The following is a 22,644-nucleotide window of genomic DNA, read 5'->3' as shown; positions in this document are numbered from 1 at the left end:
TTTGTATCTCCAGAAAATATCAAAGGCCCCTGACCTGTTATCACTAGTGATGCAGGCAGCACAGGTTCCTGTTGGCTGTTCACTCTGCTCATAATAATGGGCATCCACATGAGCTTCCTCAGCCTTCTTCTTCAAGATCTCTCCAAATTTATCTTTGCCAATGCACCCGAAGAAAGTCGCAGCTTTGTGAGGTCTCTGAATCATCCACTGCAGATTGGTGGGAGAAAAAAAAAAAAAACACAAAACAAACACAAAGTTAACATAACTGCTATATTATTTTTGCCTTTTTTTCCTCTCCACTCACCACATTGAACTCTGTGCCTACATTTTGACTTATAGAACACTTGTATGCCTGAAGTAAAAAACATCTTGTGAAACAAAGGTGGGAAGGGCAGCAAAGAAAACAAAATTTACTCTTAATTATCCCAGAGCCTGTAACACCTTGTGTAAGACCTAAACATATGTAGCTCATTATAAATAAAGTATATTAGTATGTTTTTACAAAATATACAAAAAGAAGTTCTCTTGCTCAAAGGAGTTGCCTCTATACTTCTATTTAATCAAGCAACAACACATGGTATCTTCAAAGAAAAATTGTAGAAAACCAAAAAGGAAAAAAATAGCCCACAAAACCCCCAAACAAACAAAATAAATAGAGATAGCACATAAGAAAAACAAGACCTTTGAAAAATGTAACCAACATTATGCAACATTCCTAATATATAAAAACTAAGTGAAAAAACTAACTGGAAATAACCATTTGTGTCTACCATTTAATTGCATGCAAAAAGGAAATGCTCCCTCTTTACATTTTTAAACCACTTATGAAAGTAACTTATCTCCAGCTTTACTAAGGGCAGTTCTGTCACCTGAATTGTAAAGAAAGAGAGGAGATGCACAATGTTGCTAAGGTGCCAAGTAATTTCATAAAGCTCCCCTTTTATTAATAAAAAAATGTATCATTCAGCTGTAAATGTGACTCCATATTGTGCTAAGTTAAAAAATAGCATTTATCAACAATGTGAAATCAAGAGTGAATAAAAAAAAAATAAATGTGAAGAAACAATCATAGGTCCTACACTGCTGGTGGTGAGTCAGCCAACTGAAGTCATTATAATTCACTCTAATTACAGTCAGAAAGCTTATCCACTCAATCTGTAGTATGAATTAAAGGCTACAGCAATTTTCTGCTATACTAAAACCCTACTTATAATTGTTTCCTAATCAAGATTTAAATAAATGATAATGTCTCCATTACAAAGCAGCACTAGTGGTACTGTGGGTTGTAGAAAGGTCAAGTAACTAAGTTGCAAATACATACTTAGTCACATCTTTATTACTACCAGCCCCCAGAGGGAAGAGCAAGAGAGAAAAAAAAATAAACCTTTAGTCATGTAAAGTCTTATTAATAAAAGACAACAGTGGACAAAAGTTGCAAGGTCTCTTTCTTGCAGCAATTTTGAATAAAGTTTAAGGAGAAAAATGATTTTATCATCAGATGGTGGCAGCGTTAAATCTCTCATTCATTAAATGCATATACTCTGCTTATCCATTTCATTCCATATATTTTTCTAATATAAATTAAGAAAATCCCTAATAAAAGAATTAATACATTTCATACAAGGATATCAATTATATCCTTGTATTTGACAGAGTTTTGCACATACATAATACACATTTGCACAGTGTTCATTTAGGATGTCTCAGGAACAATAATCCTTTATATTTGGAGGTATGATTAAGTGGAACAGATTATTTAAAAAGATGAAAACTGCTGTGACCAACTGAAAGCAAATATGGAACAAATTTCCACATGGGTAAGAACAGAAGTACCTGAAGCCTTGTGTCCCATGCAAGCATGCTTTACTGTCACAAATAACGAGAATTAATAGAGATCACTGTGAACATTTATCAAAGACTCAAACCCAAAAAAATCTTAAAAAAAGATAAGACTTCAAACTGCAACTTAGGTTAACAACATTTTATCAAATGATGTTACTTTATATATGTCTGACATTTATAGCAGTAGTAACTAATACTTCACATAGATCTCTGAAAAAAGAATTCCCATTGAAGTATCACAAGTTTTGGCTACAGGCACCAACACAATTTGAATTCAGATGTTATACATGCCATATATAAGCTGTCACAACACAGATTTTAAATTTAAGCCAAGTTATACTTTAGAATCAAAAGTCATGATCCAGACTTTCCTGAGATGAATCTCCGTATGTGGTGCAGACTACTTCTTCCATCAGCAGTTCTACTCACATTCATGATTACATGAAATACAGGTATTTTATAGTGAGAGGATATTCCCACTGCATAGGTATTATTTTCATTTGAGTAGATGAGTTAAACAACACTAAGGAAGCTGGGAAAGCAGTTCAGGAGTGTTTCTGCAAAGATCCTCTCATCACAGATCTCCAGTTACCAACACTCTTTCGAATGATCTGCTCTTATTCCCACAATAATGGTGGTGAGGTGTTGTCAGGTGCAGAACTCCTCCAAGCTGATTCTCCTCTCCTCGGTTACAGGTGAGGAGTGTAACCCTCACTAAGGGTGAAAGCAGACATCACATTGCTAACTTGATGAAACTTAAGAATAGATAGTGGTACACCAGTGAAGATGCACCTTGTGGTATGAGCCACAGCAGGCATTTTTTGTATACATATGGGGGAAAAAAGAGGCTCTTCAAGGCAGACACTTGAGGATTTCTTTTTTAATTTGACCCAGAACTGGATTTTAAGTTTGAATAACCTGATATGAAAAACCAGGCTTCTCTGGGCTACTTCACACACTGTTGTTATTAGTGACTGTTTGGCTAACACACTCTAAATGGCAATGGGGGTCAGTCATCACAAGATGTTTATCATCGTGAAGCAGCTATGCAGCATTACAGCCAATATCATATGCAGGCCAATAACAAACTGCACACATTAATGCCAGGTATATGGTTATAGAAAGTGAAAATTAGTTTTATAGATTTATGTGAAATACAAGATTTAATTGAATGAAAAAGACTCTAGACAGAAACAGAAAATGACCCAGCTCAGCGGGAATCAGCATAATGAGTTAATTATCCAGGGCTTGGCTAGGCAGAGGCAGCTCCTAACAAACTGTATTGACAGTCTGGTCAAGAGAGGTTGGCACCTGGCCACACCATGAATCCTCACCAGCACCCAAGGGAATTTTGAGGCTGCTAATGGACCAAAGACAGAAGTGTCAAAAGTAGGAACTTATCATGAAAGAACAAGACAGCCTCAGGAGTGGGATACCACAAAGGAAATTCAAGGAGTGGTTTATGAAATCTGATGTGTTTCTCTGCTCTAAAGTTTTCTTCTGTCAACACAGCTTGGTCATCAGGTACACACAAGGACAGTCCCTGACCTTTTCAGTTAGCATAAACATCTGTGACAGAGAAAGGAGCACAAGAAATAGGAGCACACCTTTCAGAAATTCTCTTGAGTAAAACGGATTACATTTTCCTCACATTTTTGTTGTATGCACTCTGATAAACACAAATTTTTTTATTTTTTTTTTTTTATATTTATGCCTTGCCTTTAGCATAAATCTGTCCTAAAATTCAGCTGATATTAAAATAAGCATAATCTAGTATTAGGTTACTATATCCCTACAGACACATTATTTCTTAGATCAAATACCAAGGCCACCACTTACAAAAGAAGCCAGCACCCTGGCTGCTTCAAGACACACTAGAGGGTGACAAAATACTTCTCTCCTTATTTTCATGAGGCTAACTTGGGTTCACAGTAGCAGGACTATCTGTTCATGTGGCTTTTGATGATCAGAGTTGAAGAGGATGAACTCTCTGGCAAGCTTTAGCTATCAGAGAAGTGTAAGAACCCTTGTGTTCCAGGGAGTGGGTGGTAATTGCAGAGAACAGCACCATCTTTTCTTGCAAGATGTTGAGATGCCAAGAAAACTTGGTAACAAGAAAAGCTTCAGAAGAGTTGTGACTTTGTGAGACTGCTTGGAGTGAACAATGTCCCACTCCTTTCTATCCTCAGACTCAAAGCAGTGGTACACCTATTTCCCACTTTTGTCTGATTAGAAAACAGCTTTTGGAACCTTTCTCCTGAGTTACAGAAGCACTCCTAGAAGCACTTCTAACACTAGAAGTGACTTGACTTTGATTGGATGCTCAGTGCTGTCTTTTGAGAATCAATACCCTCCCCCGCACCTCCCAAAAAATGAAAAAGCCCCTTCATATTATGTGAAAGAAAATCAGTGGCCTTATACAATTGGAGAAAGGGAAAGTTCTTAACTTTGATTTTCCAGGCTTATGCTATTTACCTTGAGAATGCCGTGCTTCTGCCACAGCAGCAAAGTCCAGTATCCCCTATCACAACACTTGATCTGCATTCCAAGCATTTCTTTGCTGTTTCAGCAAAGTTCACTGTAGTGGAGGACCCCACTAATTTTCCTCACTGTCTTCAGCTGCAAAGACAATTTCCCTGCAAAAGGAGTTTTCTTCTGCTGGGTCTCAGTGCACATTACCACAAGACTTAAAAAAGAAACATCCTACAGATGAATCTTATAGCAGCTTTATAGCCTTCTGTCTATAACAAAGATCCTTCAGAAATTACTTCATTTTACTCCAAGTCTCTGCTTTACTCTAAGTGCCACCATTAACTGGACAACACTGATAACAGGAACAAGGAGGCTGATGAAGACACTCACAACCACATTGTTCTGTCTGAGCTCCTGAATTAATTTTTTAAGTGGCAGCTAGTAGTGCATTTCCACATCTGTCAATCATCTTAAACTAACAACACCAAAGCATCCAAAGCTTTGCTTAGACTGACATACCTTCTGCACATAGGAGTTTTCAGCTGTGGACTTGAATCCTAAATGCCTAAGAACTGACAACACAACAGGAAGCATTATGCCCCTTCACAGTGAAGGATCTTCAAAACTCATTAACACTGAATACAGACATCTGAAGTGCATCTCAAGTACATTATTTGAAGCTGGACTCTTCTCTGCATGACCTGTCAAATCTTATCTTATTTTAAATTGCAGTTCACAGAGGAGAGGACTCCAAGGACCTAAAATTAGCTAAGATTTAACATGCCTGCTGAAATCTAAACTAAACAATGTGGGCAACTACTCATGAAGTGTTCTTTTTAGTAAATCAAAACAGGAATGGAGTATCCCTTATTTTTATATTCTAAGTTTTAGAATGAGTCTGTATACTTTTCAAAAGGTTTCACCCGTGTGTTGTGTCCCTCACCAACTGTGTCCGTGTTATATCCAACCACCAATATATGTACAGTCCATTAAACCCCAGTCAATTAAAACCCCTTTGAAATAATTTTAGGAATATTTTAGATGTTAAAGGAAATTAAATCACAACTCATCTTAGACAGACATAAAATGAGAAAACATGGGATCAAAAATCAAATCATAAAACATGAAAACTCAAAAGCCTCATAATATGCAAAACAATCCTAAAAAAAACACAGTGCCACTGTTCCAAGTGAGCTCACTTATTTTTTGTGTATGATATGATACACCTAGGGCTCAAAAGGAATGCCACGGTCTGTTACCATTACACATTCTATGTAATTTAAAATCCCTACCCTGGTGGGGTAACCCCAGCCAGCAGCTAAGCCTTCACCCAGCAACTCTCAATCCTCCCTCTTTGAGCCATAAAGGAGAGAAAGGGAAGCTCAACAGTGAGGAAAAAACACAAGGCTCAAGAAGAAATGATGCGAAGACATTAATTCTCTACCTTCCATCAGCACATTGATGCCCAGGTAGTGTCAGAGGCCACAGCTACCTGGAAAAACACCCCCTCCCTTTCAGTTTTATCACTGGCCATGTTCTATGTGGCCTGAATTATCTCCTTCTTGAGCTGCCCTGACTGTGTCCCTTCAAAACCTCTTTCCCTCTTTTCCACAGTCTACTTTCTGGGGGCAGCAGAGTCAAAAAACCAGAGAAGGCCTTGATGCTGTGCAAGCACTGCTCAGCTATTGCTAAAGCATTGTTGTGTTAAATAACACTGTTTTGGTGAAAACCTAGAACACCAAACTATATGGACTGCTATGAAAAATTAACTTCATCCCAAGCAGACCCAGTATACCTAACTCCAGAACCACTGTTATGAGACAACAGCAGCAAGACCCTGGAAAACAGATGAGTTACTATGGTTTGTTCCAATAACTTTGCAATTTTTTTCTTTTCTCTTATTTTCATTGATGGATTTTTAAACACTGCAACAGCTATTATCACATAATGGCCATATAAGAAAAAAAGCAGGAAAAGGAAAAAATAAGCTTATCTTTATAAAAGCAGGCTTGTGAAAAGGAGCTCCATGTCCTGTATGGTAATTCTTCTACCATTAGCTGAAGCTGCCAAATCTTGCATGAGGAAGTGATATTGTTAAAATGCATGACAACACCCTCAAGCAACTTCCAGTCAAATGAGATAAAAGTGATAATATTTTTTAAAGGAAAAGACTATTTAAAGCCTTGCACTGAGACCAGTATCTAAATCTTTTCAGCATTTGGCTCAACATGTGCGATTCAAATCCCTGCACAGGAACATCTATTAGTTTTAGCATGGTGCCACAAGTGCCTTTTGCTACAGCTTTTCAAATTAAGATGCCTATCAAAATATTAATCATCCAGGAGCAGTACTTCATTCACTTCTACATGTGAAAACAAATTTAACAAACTGCCCCTTGAAAAAAAATTCTATAATCCAAATAACTATTTTCAGTGGTGCTATTCTTCTGCATTCCATTTCCTGTTTATCATTGCTCTTCATCTGCTTGTTCAGTTTTATTTTTAGTGTAGTTTGTAAGCTTATTTGCTGTTCAAGGAAATACAAGCATATTTTCTGTAATTAAATATGTAGCAGCCATATTCCAAAGTTTCAATATGACCAAAACCAAGTGCTCTTTTTTACTGCACCCTTTAAATAACACTTAATTCCAATATACCTTACTCAATCACACTCTTATGCTGTATTTATAATGTTAGAGTTCTGCCTCAAAAGTGCTGCAGCCTCTCTTCTGAAGGTCAGTTTCTGTTATCTGAGGCCAAAGGCAGAATCTCTCCTGCAAGGCCTTACAAGGCACACAACTGAGACACAGCTGGCCTTGTGTCCTTTTGCCATTTGAAGGGCAGAACCTGAGACATCAACCACTTCCCCATTGTCTGATCTGATGTGTCACTCCCTGTCCTCAGACCTTGTGCATTCCCTTCCCCAAACCAGGTGAAAGATAACAGACCTACAGAACAGGGCTGGTCACACCAGTTCTCCAGTACTGTCACAGATGACAGTTACTTGAAGGGTATCACAACAGAAAGAATTCCTGATTTATTTGGGACTCTTCTGCAGTTGTTTCAGTATATACAATTATTTATTAAAAATTCACCAATATTGCAAAGCTGTGCATGAAGTAAGGATTAAGAGTATCTTTATGAGTAAAAAGATCAAAAGATACCAACATCCTTCCTGAAGACTGGGTGTGAAGTAACAAAAAGTGGCAAATAAAGTACAACATAAAGTCTTGCTCCTCTCTGGTCAGAAACAGTAGTGTTCAGATGAGAATAGAAAGATATAAAAAGCATGAGAATGGACCATCATACTTGGGTACAGTAAGACAGACTCACTGGGCAACTGTAAGGTACTGTTAACAATGCCTCAGCATACTCTACCTTAGCCTACTCTACTTGTAGAGAATTAGCACTTCAAATAGATATGAAAAAATTATAAGCAATTTAAAAATACCTTAAAACTCTCCAGTGTAAAACATTGTATATGCATTTAGGTACTACTCTAAGTGAAGCTGATGCTGTTGCGAAGTGACATTTTCAGGATATTTTGCGTAAGATTTTGCATATCTGTAACAGTAAAACAAAATTTCCTTTTCAAAACCCATGCATAAGTCAGCCATACTCCCCTGTTAAATGATGTGCAATCTCAATGAATACACCCACACTCAGAAAAGGACAGTAAAAAAATCCACAAGTGGAGAGCTTTCTTTCATTGTCTGGCAGCATAGAATTCACATAGCACAAACTGTAAACAGCTGCCTATCAGCTTCTATCAGCAACAGTATCAAAAACAGATGGCAAAGGTCAAGTCAAAGTTTATTGACAATGATGAACTTGGACAACCTCTATTAAATTACTTCTTCCTTTAAGGTGTATGTGATCAAAGCAGCAGAGAGATTTTCACTCAGTCACATAACAAGCTATTTGTTGAGATTGAAACATCTGGTCAATATCTTCTAACACTGCAATTTCATGCACAGTTAGCAATAGGGTACATTTCTTTTCTTCTTCTTACAGGGTCCATAAGGGTGGCACATATGGCCGATCATTTCATTCAAAAAGGTTTCAATTCCAGGCATTACATACAATTGTCTCTATGCTTTATAGTATTTTAAGTCTACCTACCATCGTTTTCCATCATCACTGCTGTCTGCTCTCCTCCTTGCTATAAAAGCCCACAAATATGACAGAGCACTTAAAGCTTAACAGCTTTTGACAACTGGAGTTAGGAAGCAGTTAAGGCAAGGGAGTTTTTAAAGTGGCAGGTCTTCATCTATCTGTTGTCAAGAATTCCCAGTGCATTAAACTATTTACCAAAGCACTCGTAACACAGATTATAATTTTTGTTGTAAGAGCAAACCTTTCAGTTTTAAGGCATCCCAGAGCAATTCAAAATCATCCTTTTTACTAATTTATAAATTATTATACATTTTACAAACATAACATGCATCGTATTTCGAGCAAATTTATGCTAATTATAAAAATCTGCTGAAACATAAATCCTGTTTCTCAATCTGAAATAGGAAAAAGCCACAAAATGCTATCTACCCCAAATGCTAAAAAATGCTTGCCTTTAAAATTATGCATCTATGTTGCCACAGCAACAAGTAGTGGATAATGTAAAATGTACTTCACTCTCCCATTTCTAAATCCCAATCTTTTTGGTCAAAAAATGAAGGAGGGCTAGTTGCAAGCCCGCCTACACCAAGTACGTTTCAAAGAATTTTCAGCTACTACTGAACAACCTTCATTTTTATTCAGTTGATGTTTGATTTCCACACCTTGTTCCAACAGTGACTGACTCCAAGTAGTATCTGAAACTTAGAAGTTTATCCAGCAACTGTAGGAAGACACTGGTTTTACATCTCTTCGCTGTAATGATGCATTGTGCCCAGATGTTGTACCAAAGGCACAATAGAGGCGTGGGCTGGGAAGGAAGAAGGTAGATAATCTCCATGAGGGGCAAGTGTACAAAATGCTTGAACAGAGATATCCCTCAGAGATGTCACTGAAGGTTCTCCAGGAGTGTGCTCACTTTTGGCACAATGGCATCTCTCCAGGAGATCTGTTCTGAAAGAATGGGATATGTAAACGAGATCTAACAATAACAACAACTAAAATCAGAACAGTCCACTAGAAACTGATGGGTTCCATGTAAACATCAAGATATGGCTTATAGGGAACAGAGCTTCTTTTCAGGTTGCAAACATGAGCCTATGTAAGAGCCTATCACCCCATGCCACAAAGACAGACAATCCAGTCAGGAAAGCAACTATTACATCACTTAGCACTAACAGCATTGGTATAGAAATTACGTAATTAGCCAGATTCTAAATGTTTTTTAAAACAGAAGTTCAAAACAAGAAAGGTTTCAGGAGCTCCAAACAAATTCAGAACTGATGGGATTAGCACTGTTGAATTGCAATATTTTTCAAAGAAAGAGAAAACCATCACACACAGTAAAAAAGAGTGCAAATTCAGCCTCAACTTTATTGTATATATCATATCCAGAAAGGTTTATAGCATTATGGTGGAGCATTCCATCTAAGATGATATGGAGTTTATTTCTTCCAGTTACTAAACAGGCTTCTCCAAAAGAGACTAGGAGAAAATAAGTTTTTTAAAAAGATTAAAATATGGTGTCTTCCCTCAAACTTCAAGACTTTCTCTTACTGGACTAGGAGCTCTCAGAATGACCAAGTCAAAACATTGGAAAGGTAATACTTTTGACTTAAGGCTTTGAGTCAATCCTTTTAGGAATTAGTATTTCAGTATTGGCCTCTCCTAATTGTTAGACTATATACTCCATCCACAGTTCCACATGGAAATGCTCCCCCTCTAAGGTTCAATATTCTTAAGAAACAATCCCTCTACTAAGAAAGAAAAATGTGAATCAACTAAAAAATTACTGCCTCAGGACAGACAAATCCCAGAAAAGCCTCTGGGTTCCTCATGTGTAACCTCCAAACACATTTAGTTGGAAATGCTCTGTGTTCACCACATCGGTGACTGGAACGGACCAGACTGAGATTCCAGGGGAATACTGGGTCCACAGTGTGCATGTGAACAATGCTTTGGAGGAGAACTCATATGTGCTCTCACAAAATAATAAAACCACCGTAGTATTCCCAAAAGGAAATACTCCCCCAAAATTAGAATGTTTTGTTACTGAAGCAAATCCATTACATTGACTGCTATGTGTACAAGCATAGGTGTCTGAACAGTTCAGAAAAGAACAAGAAACTTTGGATAAAGAATACACTTTCATATTTCTAAGTTACCTTTAAGCTTTTTATTCTCGGACCAGCTAGATACAAAATCAAGACAGAATATAAACTGCACAGCTCCTTTATTATTGTTTCTTGCTATGCTGACATGGGGAATTGGACACAAATGTCTCCAGGAGAAGCATGAAAATTTTGTAGTCCAGTGCAGAGAAGGTCTTCAAACCCTCCTATCAGATGCTTCTGCCAATCACTTAGGGGAGAGATGGCATGTGGCTCCCTCCACTGCAGATAATGTCAGCCACTCACATAAATAGAGGGGGCTTTATTATAGTCACCAGTAACTGAATGGCAAAAAACTTATTTTTAGTATTTCTTAAGCATATAAATAGTGTATTTTATCTCTTCCAATCACAAGAATCTCTTTTTGCAAGTTTTGTCCATAATGTCTTTGGATTTGCTGTGGTGGTACAAATAATACCTTTACCAAATTAATATAAGAGGGCTTTTATTTGCCACAAACTGAAAGACATCCCGTTCTGATTCAAGATATATAAAAAAACCAGCAAAACAGAATTACTTATTAAAGCTTTTGATTTCTTTTAAATAGATGCATTTCCTCCCTCATAGTAATTTTTACGTTTAATTGTAACAAATCTAATTTTTTCTTTTAAAAATTATTTTAACTAAATGTATTACAGAAGTCACATATAATTATTTGCAGTTGAAAGCAACATCCAACTACCTGGATTTCTTGGCACATAGCTCAAACACTCCAGTAAGTTGAAATAATTTTCACAGAACAGATAATTTAGTTGCCAACTCCTGTGTACTTCTGAAAAAGAACTGAAAATTGCTCTTAAATTTGTTTTTTTCCTGAATTCAGTCACTGCTAAGGCACTTGACACTTGACTCCCACGATCAGCTCTGCCTCAGCACCAAACTCTAAGACCTAATCTGGCAGGAGTGGAAGGCAAAGAAAAGTTTACATTTACTAGAATGCTGGTTTTGATTTAACAACTTTTTGGCCATTGGCTTAAAAAAAAAACCCCACAGGATGGTACCTGATGAACTTCCTCTTATCTTTTGTAGAACAGGAAATATTTTAGTCACATCTAAAATCCAAATCAACAAGAAAGAAGAAACACGTACACCAAACACTGAGAAGGTGCTTTGCTAGCAACTGTACATTCCTGATCCAGTTAATATTCTTTGAGTCAAGTGTATTTTGAAATTCCTTTTCCAATTTCTTCTGAGAATCTGGGAAGCCTTGACCCACCTGGGATCTCAATTAGTCTAGTTTTGCACGGATGACTTATAATACTACTGGTAACTGATCTTTTAACTACAGGCAAAAACAGCCTCTGAAAATCAGTTTGTTTCTAGCCCCCAAACTCACAAATTTGGAATTTTTTGTGGGGGCAGGAGGTTGTCTGTATTTTGGAATGCATGCTATTGATGAAAATTGTACTATAAGGGTGAAACATGGACTCACAACTTAATTTCAAAAGGCAAGATTTGGAACGGCTGCCACACAAGAAAAAACAAACCCAAGCCAAAAAGAAACCCTCTCACCCAAAAGAATCAGAAATATGAATAAGGTGCTGTTTTCCAAAACATACTCTAGCACTAGAGTAGCTTCTATTAGTATCACAAAAAAACCCCTGAAAAATCTTGTGGCCAAAATTGGGTGATACAGTCTGGGCCTGTACATGTCATAGAAGACAGTCAATACTACCAAATGAGACAGAAATCCTCAGCTGATGTATTGGTAATTGAAGAAATTTGGTAAAACTGATTTTATAATAAATTTGTCGTAAAATATCTCCATCAGAGCACGTATAATAGTCCATTTACTTTTTAAAGGAATACTTTTATGTATGCTTTATAGAAGAAGACAAAGAACAGTCTAAGCAATAATGTCATTCAGCAAACTATTGTTTTCTGTTCAGGGGCATTGCTGCTTTCATCAGCACCAGGTAAGCCAACAGCCCCATATCCCCATATCTCACTTGCACTGCCTGCAGGACATGCTAATTGTGAACCCTCAAGATCCAACATAGCAGACAGCAAGTGCTTCATGAGCAACCCTAACTGTACATGTGTTAATTAATTTGTATCTATTATTAACTTTTATTACTCTGGTATTCTGTCTCATTTTTGGTACAGCACAAAATCTACTATAATAAAAGTTCATGATCATAATTGTATTTAATTTCATATCCGCAGAAAACTAAAATCAAGGGATTTTGGACTATAAGTGTATTGAGATACTTCCCTTCTCAGAAAGACAAAAAGTGCAACGTCATTTAAGGATTCCTTCTGGAGTTTTTTTGATCTTACTGTTGTTAGCTGCTATATTAATAAAAATTACACCCTTAACTGATTTCCCATTGATAACAATTTATAATTCCATCTATTTATTCTCTTCTGAGGAATAATAGATTAGAAGGCTGTCAAAATGATAACCTGACATAAAATGCAAATTTTCTTTTTTTAAATACAGCATGCAAGATTTGGAAATGTGTCTTAAAACAGAAGCACCAAACCAGCTATAGGCATGGAACGCATGCTTCAGGCAGCCTATGTACAAAAAAATGCTAATGCATTAGAAGACATGATTCAACAGCAACCAAAAAAAAAAAATCTCTCTAAGCTTCATGAGGAGGAGAATCTACCAATAAATGGAGATAAACTGAAAGGACACGTATCAATATTGAAATATAGCAGCTATAATGAACATAAAACTGTTTCCTTTATGCAAAAGCTAACAAGTTTTATATAAAAGGTTAACTCATTAGTCCCTATTTTTCATTTTCCAGAACAAATCCCTATCCATTTCAGATACTTATAATCTAAAAGCCTGTTTTCTGCTCATACTTATTTTGATGGAATGTGATTGATGTCAGCGGGATTATACCAGTATGGATTAAAAGATAATTTGCTCCTGTTTTCTTAATTCTGTTGGTAAACTGTTAGTTGTTCTACATAGTGTACTACTATTTAAAATTAAGTCCTCAGGATGGAAATACATTGCTCTCTTAGTTGGCTGTGAGGACATTAATTAGTAACCATAAAGCAATTTGACACCAAATAGACCAGATCAATGCCAGATGCTGATATGAAAGTTCTGCCTATACATATGATTTCAAAGGTTGCATCAGCACTTTTTATTTCTAAGAAAATGCAAACACATTTCTTTTTACCAGTTGAGGTACAAAAACTATTTTTATTAAATCAAAGCAATTCAATATAAAAGAGAACAAGCTGAAATTAAATTAAACCATCCAGATATTAACAAAAATTATTTCTGCCGATCCATTATTTTAACAACATTGAAAGCATTCATCCCTTTAGTACCATAACATAACCTACACTCTGAAAAATGTCATATTAATAAAAACAATTGGGGCTAATACAACAATGTGATTAATCTTATTTTGAGGCAATCTAGAAGGAATGGACAAATTGCTACAGAAAGCTAAAATGGCTGGGAATGGCTGGCCAGTAGCAGCAGTAGCCAGTCACAGCAGGAATCCAGGTTTATAAAGAGCATTCCTACACTCACAGATTATTTTAAGACATATCAGTGTACAGCAGTGCCCTATGGATAGATGGTATGAGATGACCAGGATGGGGTCCCTCTCTAGGGCCTGACTCTTCAGAAAGAACATATGGATGATGTACTGTCACCACATCATCTGACCAGGGACTAGTTACCATCACCACCACTGCTTCTATTCCTACAATTATTATTTACCCTTTCTTTTGCCATTTTAAATTTTACTATTATTTTCAAAAAAAAAAAAAAAAAAAAAGGGCAGCTGTAACAAAAGGACAGGCTGATTTTTATGAGACCAAAATCTGTTATGTACTGGTTTCCACATTAAATAAAATTTCATAGGAATATGACCACCATTACCAACTCCTCAGAGGGCCTGAAAACTATTTACATTTAAATTTAGCCAACTAAATTGAATATTTCTAGTGATGAAATGCAACATTGTAATGAAAAGTAATTTTCAGACCTTTCCAGTTTTCTTCTGGAAGTACACATCCACTAGATTTTTGCTATATGAATAAATTCCAGAGAGCAGACAAGAATTTCCTCATTTTATTTCTACAGACCACTTAACAAGCCAGTGATTCCTTTTAGATCACTTGATCTAAAAGAGTCACTTGATCCTACCATGGACAAACACAAGGCAAATACTAAATATCCTCCTTCAAAGGGTAAATTAAAAATGAACCCAAATTCAGCTAGTTCAAATTGGTATCTTCAATAGCTGCTCCTATTCCACCACCACTCCCAAACCAATAGAAAGTTACAAAGGAAATAATTAGCTTACAGCTAATCTTTGTTGAAAGACTGTGTGTCATGCCTGGTATGTCTATATCCAGATTTATTAACTCTTAGGTTGCTTCCTCAAACAGCAGAAATAATTGCCAAAGTGAGGATTCCTTCTCAATTTAATGATACTAGAAGTTCACCCTTTAGAACAGTATTTTTGATGACTTGTCTCTCAATAACTCAGCTCCAGCCCCAGCATTCCATCTTCTAGAACTTCTTACATGAGCCAAAATAAACACTTGATTTTTCCAAATTTTATCTGTTAAAATCCCAGTCTAACCCAGCATTTTAACATTTTGGAAAGGTTAGGATGAAAAATGTAGGAAAACAATGCTGTTGCAGTCATTCCTGCAATTAAATGACTTATAGCATTAATCATGTCAACTTTTTCTTTCTTTCCTCTGCTAAAAGCCAAAAGTAGAATCCTTAAGTCAAGAAATTGTATCCAATTTCCTTGCCAATCCATTATCCAGTTTAACAATTGCTCAAGCCAGAACAAAAGACAGCAATTTTTAAAAATGAGAGCTAGAGATACAACGAATCTTGAGACTGTTTCAGAATGAGGTTTTAAAAAGACAACAACTCTAATAGCACTGTAGGCTGCACATTCAGAAGTTACCAATATAGGGGGCTGTAAAAATCCTCCCTTACCAGAGATCACACACATCTGGACAACTCTCAGTGTTACAGTAGGCTAACCTTCCACTTCCCCTCCTGAGATTAACAAAAGCAAACGAAACCTCCAACAAAAAACCAAACCAACCAATCAAAAACCAAAACAAATCTCAACACTGACACAAAAATCTAAGCTTACTGCTCAAATACTTTGGACTCCTTAAAAACCAAAACAAACACAGAAATCCTCTTAAATTGTTACTAATCTGTCTGTCCACATCAAGCCAGTCTGCACATACCACATTCAGGATTAGCAGATTGCATTCCTCTACACTGAGGAAGAACTGAAATTGAGAAAAGACATTTCAGGCAGAATTCTACAGCACATCAGTGAATTGCAATGACTGGCCCATGTGCAGTGATACAGATGCCACTTAGAGAGCATTACTAACTCCTATCAAGAATGTAGAAATCAGCTGATTTATGGAATTCAGACTTAAACACTGCATGTGAAATTTCTAAGAGAAAAATCCTAAGTTTTGCTAAAATGGAAACTACCTTAAAGTAAAGCAGTTGTAACTACAGCACATATGGCTGAGCATTATACAGTCATTCAATATTTTGTCACTTTAACAGCATAAATACATCTCAAGATGTACCTTCTTTATTGTAATACACAGCTATTGTACAATCACCTCGTTTAGCAGGTGATTACCTCTTACTCACAAGTGTCACCTGAGGAACAGGCTGACTTTACTGATTTCCCCTGTAAAAATTCTACTTTTCTGTCTCAGAGTGTGTACCACCTCAAAACTTCCTACCATAGCTACTCGCAAAACAATCACAAATTGTTCTACCTTGAACAACCCTTTATTCCAAGACAAGGTCTCCTTGAACTGTACTAATGAAACAAATGTACCTGGAAGAGAACCAAGCTATTGTTACTATTACATGGATAAAATTTGTTCAGTCAATCTCAATAAATTGTTCCCAGGTATGCATATAAAACTGTTCTGCTTTCATCAAGATATCATATAAAATCTTCAGCATCCCCCTAGAAATTTAAATGAAAGATGAACACTAGGAAGCCATTATAAAGCAATTTTCCATTTCTATGTTTTGTACCAAATTCCAGTGAAACCCTAAAATTTGGTTCAGAAAAGATGCTAGATAATAAAAGTACTTAAACACTCATTATAGTGTTTCATACAAAAAAGAGATTCTGTGTATTCAAAATTGACTACAATATTCACCTCAACCAAGCAATAAATACTCTACATACAATACTATGTGTATAGTATTATATTTATTGTGTTCTGAAGACAATGTCTACCACAAGGCACAGTAAAGATGGAATTCCACCGAGTATTTGGAGAACAAAATGACTTCAAGTTGAACATGCAGAAAAATGTTTTCACTGAAGGGGTTATTAAACACTGGAATGGGCTGCTCAGTAGTGGAGTCACCATCCCTGGAGGTATTCAAGAAACAATGTGGCAATTAGAGCTATGGTTCAGTTGTTGTGGTGGTGTTTGGTCAAAGGTTGGACTCAGTCTGGAGGTCTTTTTTAACCTTAATGACCGTGATTCTAAAAATGCAGTCTGAGATCTGGATCTCTTAGCGAGCCCTTCTACATGAACAGTAACAGAAGCTGTGTTTATCTTCTACACAAATTGTAGGGTGTTCCTACCTATTGAGAAAAGAAAAAAATTTAAGCCAGTCTATCTACAAATCCATTTTCTGTTTCAGATCATGCTGCACTCAAGTAGGCATTCATATTTATTTTCAGATATTATTTGGAGTAACAGATGCATGGCAGAGAGAACAGGTTACAGAATTTCCAGAACAGCCAGAATAACTGGATTAATTTGTATTTGATAGCGTGGCTTAGTAAAGAGACAAACAAGAAAACAAGAACTCCAACTACCCATAACTATCTGACTCAACATACAGAGAATAGGAAAAAACCAAGCACAACACTATTAACACCAAATGGAGCAGCAGAAGGGGTTTGAATACATACCTCAGTGGTTCTCTTAATTAAAGTTCCTGAACTATTTCTGTAAGTAATTCATCATGAGGTTACTATAAGCATGTTAGATGTTAAAATAGCTAGCAGAAACAAGTCAGATTTTTCTTTATAAGCAAACTTAAAAGAAAGTTTAATTTCAGCTTATTTAATAGCACAAATAAAGTATGTTCCTTTTACATCTCATGAAACCAGTAACCAGTACTTTTGTCATGCTATACATTCAGCATACTTGTACAGCAAATATCCAAATTTAACTGATCTTCTAGTAATTCTGCCTTGGCAAATTAAGAGGTTTCAGCACAGTACAAAGTAAACTAGTCTATCACCCTAATAGTTTTGGGGTTTTTTTTCTTTGAGTCTAATGATCACATTTCAGTAACCAACGAACCAAACACAGCTTAATTAATTCCTTTACTGAACTTGGAGGTTATTCTTCTCTTGACATCCCAGCATAGCTCCCATTAATGTTAATGAAAGTTATGCATGCTCATCACAGTGACAACAAACCCATTCCAATACACAGTATAGAGTCTGCAGGCAAGTGGGAAGATGCTTTGATAATAAACGGCACTTCCCAACTCTAAGAGAGAGAAACTCTGTACTTCAGACGCTGAGCTATTGATTCACAGCACAGAACAGCTCTAAGTGGGGATAGTCATCAGAACTGCTGGGAACTACTTCTGTCTCATTCTGAACACTAAACTCTTTCATTTGACAGCCATACAGAGAAATGCTGAAGAGCAAGAATTTTGTCTGAATTTTAAGCTATTTAGATATAACAGCTTAAGTTCAAGGCATTAGAGAGTGTCCAAAGAAGGGCTATGAAGACAGTGAAGGGCCTTGAGGTGAAGCCATGTGAGGAGCACCTGAGGTCACTTGGGCTGTTCAGCCTGGCCAAGAGGAGACTGAAAGGAGATCTCAGTGCAGCTACAACTTCCTCAGGAGGGGAAGAGGAGGGGCAGGCACTGATCTGTGCTCTGTGGTGATGGTGACAGGACACAAGAGAATGGCCTGAAGTTGAGTTAGGGGTGATTTAGACTGGGTATCAGAAAAAGCTTCTTCACCCAGAGGATGTTTGGGCACTGGAACAGCTCCCCAGGGAAGTGGGGAGCCCCAGCCTGACAGAATTTCAGGAAGTGTTTGGACAATGCTTTCAGGCATATGGTGTGACTCTTGGGGTGTCCTGTGCACGGTCAGGAGTTGGACTTTGATGATCCTTTTGGGTTCCTTTCAATTTAGGATATGCTGTGATCCTATGGACCTTGAACGTACTAAGAAAACACAACTTGTAACTTAGAGGAACAGGAGAAAAAAATCATATGATGGGACAAAAATGAAAATATATTCATGTGGGTGGATTTGCAGCTCTGAGAAACAAACATAAGTGCAACACAAACAGAATGAGATCTTGAAGAAGTAGTACAAGTGTAAGTGGCAGGGAAGAAGCTGCAGTAGTTTACCACAGGAAGAGAAGTCTGTAGATTTAGATGTCATAATATTTTAGACACAAAATTAATGAGATTTAAGGGTTTGACACTCAATTTAATTTGGCTAATGGAAGCTCACCTGCAACTATACCTTTTTTTTTTACTGCAATTTGTATTGTCATTTTGTCCGTTTATTATTTATTTAATCTGAAATACTGATGAGAGTAAAGTTTTATATCAGGTGAAAAACTGTGTGTTTAGATTTCTTAAACTTATGTTTTCAGAATAAATTGTACCTAATAGATTTTTAAATACTTCATAAAAACTATGATACCCATGTTTTACAGCTACAGTTTGTATAATCTAAACTCAAGTTATTTTTAACACACTGAATAGAAGACTGGATTGTTTCAGCCACAAAAGAAAAGTTTCTTTGAAAGACTGCCAGAAATACTTTCATAGCTGATATGTAGCTGACACATTAACCTGCTAAATGTTTGTGGAAGTACTAATGACTAAGCAAGGAATATCAAAGAGAGTGAATAAAAGAACAAACAGCTGCCAGCACTTGGCATTCCATTCTGCTATCATAGCTCATATGATTGGCAAAGGAAGTTACACCTACTTTATTATAATAATACTACATTTGGCAAAGACTTCTAGATGGAAGTATTCCAGCACTCACTTTTCCAAAAGGTGTTGTATGATTCATTAGAAAGATCAAAATAAAATATACTACTACTGTAACTGCAGTACTGCAGAGAATTATAAAATTAACACATCCAGATCAGCGGTCTGCTAAGATATATAATCAGTATTATTTTGACACTGATAAACATTTTGCTATCACCTGATTTTTATCTCATTGAAAACATCCAGTTTAAATATATATTAATGACCAACTGACTCGGTGTTGAACATTTTACTGAAGAATGGCTTTTCTTGGTTACTATGATACCATGAGAGTCCAATTTTAAATTTCTATATTAGTAAAGATAGGAAAAATTAAAATTTCAGTGGATTATGTATTGAAAAAACATGAAAATTAATATATAAAAGTTATTTACAGCTTTCAAATTTCCCCAAAGATCCCAAGTAGCACAAAAAGCAAGTTGCATTTTATACCTTACTTTTATTATTGGTCTAGCAAGTATTCAGTGTAAAATGAACCCTGTCTGTGATGATCAATATTCATAATTTATGTAAATTTTGACCAATATGCTAATCTTGATCATATAATTTCCCATGTCTTCAATATTAATAGATTTCAAGTACTGGTTGTAAATAATGAAGTGATATTTTTTTAAAAAAAATACTGATTTCAGAATATATTGCTGGAAACCTGTAGATTACAGAATCATTATGATGATGATGACAGGAAGTGTCATCATAAATCAGAAAAAATAAAACATATATTGACCTAAAATCCACTGGGGTTACCAAAATAATCTAATTAATCAGCCATAAGTAGTTTAACAGATTAGGCCAATATAAGTATAATTTCTGTAAAACGTACACTCTCAAGTAATACAAGGAGTTTGTTTCCAGACAGTAAACATAAACACTACTGTTCACATAAAATTAATCTTAGAGCTTTGAATTTAAAAATTGTGACAGCATGTTTAACTAATGTTCTCAGCTTTTAAAAGTAATAAAATTCTCAAAATAATGCTTCATCTAAATCCTTCTTTGTGGAAATTTTAATGTGAATGAGCACTCAAAAATACTGTCTTCAGCATCTTTGTCTGACTTAAGATATAAATAGAATCACAATATCATAAATATTTAAGCAAATGAATAAAACAATTCCTGGGGGAGAAAAAAAAGTATTTGTTTCATGTACTTATCTTTCAATACCCTCCTGTTAGTAAGCAAAAGTCTAGGGATCTCTTATCCACAAAGGCACTATCATCCCCATGTGCTTAATTAGCTCTTGATTGGGACGATGAGATGGGAGAGTAAAAATGAGCTACATGTATTTATTCTACTTAAGCATTTGTACCATGCATGATTACTAATGTAAAAATTGATCAAATGATAATTCACATTCAAACACAAGGCACCACAGGAAATGGGAGACAGCATTACCCCCGTTGAACGCACCTAAGGAAATGACACAATCCCTCTTGCCATTAGGAAGAACGGGCCCACTGCTCCTTGAATAAGGCAAAAGCATCATGTGGTTACAAAGGACTGAGTTTGATGTCTCTGGAAGACTTTGCAAGGCACACTAATGCTAACACTCATGTTCAAGGCAGAAGCTGGCTAAGCAGAATCAGATGGTCAGGCATGTGTGCTGCAGGGAGGGACTGGCAGCAGCTCCCACCACTCACCCTTACTCCCACCTCTGCTGCGTGCTGCTCTCATGCCAGCTCCAGCAAGGCCTTCTCCCAGAAAAGCAGCAGCCACTCATGGCAATATATTTACACAATATTTGTTCACTATACTGTGCCCAACAGCTGCCTACATTTTGCTTTCCTGCTAGTTTTCACCCACACTTCACATGCCTTGTTTTCTGCCTGCGTTCCAACACCACAGCACAACATTTTGAGCATTTTGGGCAGGGAGGCACAATATTTCAGGTGGCAGCTTTATAATGAGCGTTTGAAAATAAAAGCCACATTCACCCAGCAACTTCTTGACCACCATCCCAAACCCTGAAACATCAAGAATAGTTCCTGAGAAAATTAATTTAACTTTAAACAATAATTTTAAAAAAATAGGAAACTGTCTTAAGTAAATCAGTGAAGATTTTACACTGCACACTACCAAGTTTTTATCTGTGCACTTAGGAAAGCTTTGGAAATGTTTCTTCCAAAACAGATAAAAACATCCGATGCAGGATAAAAATTATGTTCCAGATCAAAAACTTGAAAAATAGCAGAGTTCTACCAAGGAAAATTTTCAATCTGCCATTTAATTAAAACTACCAAAAATGTACATGGTTGATGAAGTAAGAATATGAAAAATATGCTCAACGAATTTTCAACACAGCTACTGGAAACACGATCAAGTACCTCAAGTATCATTTCTCACAAAAAAAACATCTGCTTCAGATGCTTACAGCTTTTTTGCCTACAGGTATTAATTGGCATGTAAAAAAATTATAGGATACAACAGACTGACTACTGATACAGTAGACTGACGAGGGATACAATAGACTGATTACTGAAACATCATGTGCTGCCAATACCGGGAGCAAGAAATAGCTCACATGCTTAAGAAAAGGCAAAACATGACATGGATAAATGAAGAAGTGCAGTGTGACTTCAACATCATTCGAGACTACAGGCACTTTCTTGAACAGCTGAGGGAAACATATGGAAGCAAAAGTGAGAAAAGTTGCATGGACTTCCTAAGGGTAGATCGTGTCAGACAAATATGACATTTGTCTTTGATATTTTATATATATGGGTTTAACTGAAGTATTTGATTTAATGCTGTAGAGGGAAGTATTAATGAAACTGCAGAAATGGAAACTGGTAGTACACAAACCTCAGGAAGCAATAGCAGTGGTGCCTACCAAAGGGTTATGTGGAAATAAGGATCAAGAGCAAGTTAATGCTGTAGCTCCTCCAGGATCAGCCCTAGATCTTACAAAACACTAATGAAAGATACCCCAGAACAGTGCAAATGAGATTTGCTTACAAAAAAGCTCAATAAAGAAGAAAATCAGAAAATGTTA

The 22,644-nt window shown here is 36.4% G+C and overlaps 1 protein-coding gene across 3 annotated transcripts in view; it reads right to left on the bottom strand.

Annotated features, from left to right (window-relative positions):
* ADK (adenosine kinase) overlaps positions 1 to 22,644 on the bottom strand; it is a 272,405-nt gene that overhangs the window by 148,934 nt on the left and 100,827 nt on the right. For all 3 annotated transcript variants that reach the window (XM_086901108.1, XM_086901110.1, XM_086901109.1), the window contains exon 5: positions 35 to 207. In XM_086901108.1, coding sequence (XP_086757234.1) covers positions 35 to 207 — 173 coding nt within the window. The remainder of the gene's footprint in view (positions 1 to 34; positions 208 to 22,644) is intronic.

Source organism: Cyanistes caeruleus, chromosome 8 (genome assembly GCF_971803275.1).
Source record: "Cyanistes caeruleus chromosome 8, bCyaCae1.hap1.1, whole genome shotgun sequence".
Lineage (NCBI taxonomy): Eukaryota > Metazoa > Chordata > Aves > Passeriformes > Paridae > Cyanistes > Cyanistes caeruleus.
The sequence above is the reverse complement of the archived record's forward strand: the minus strand, read 5'-3'. Positions and strand labels throughout refer to the sequence as shown.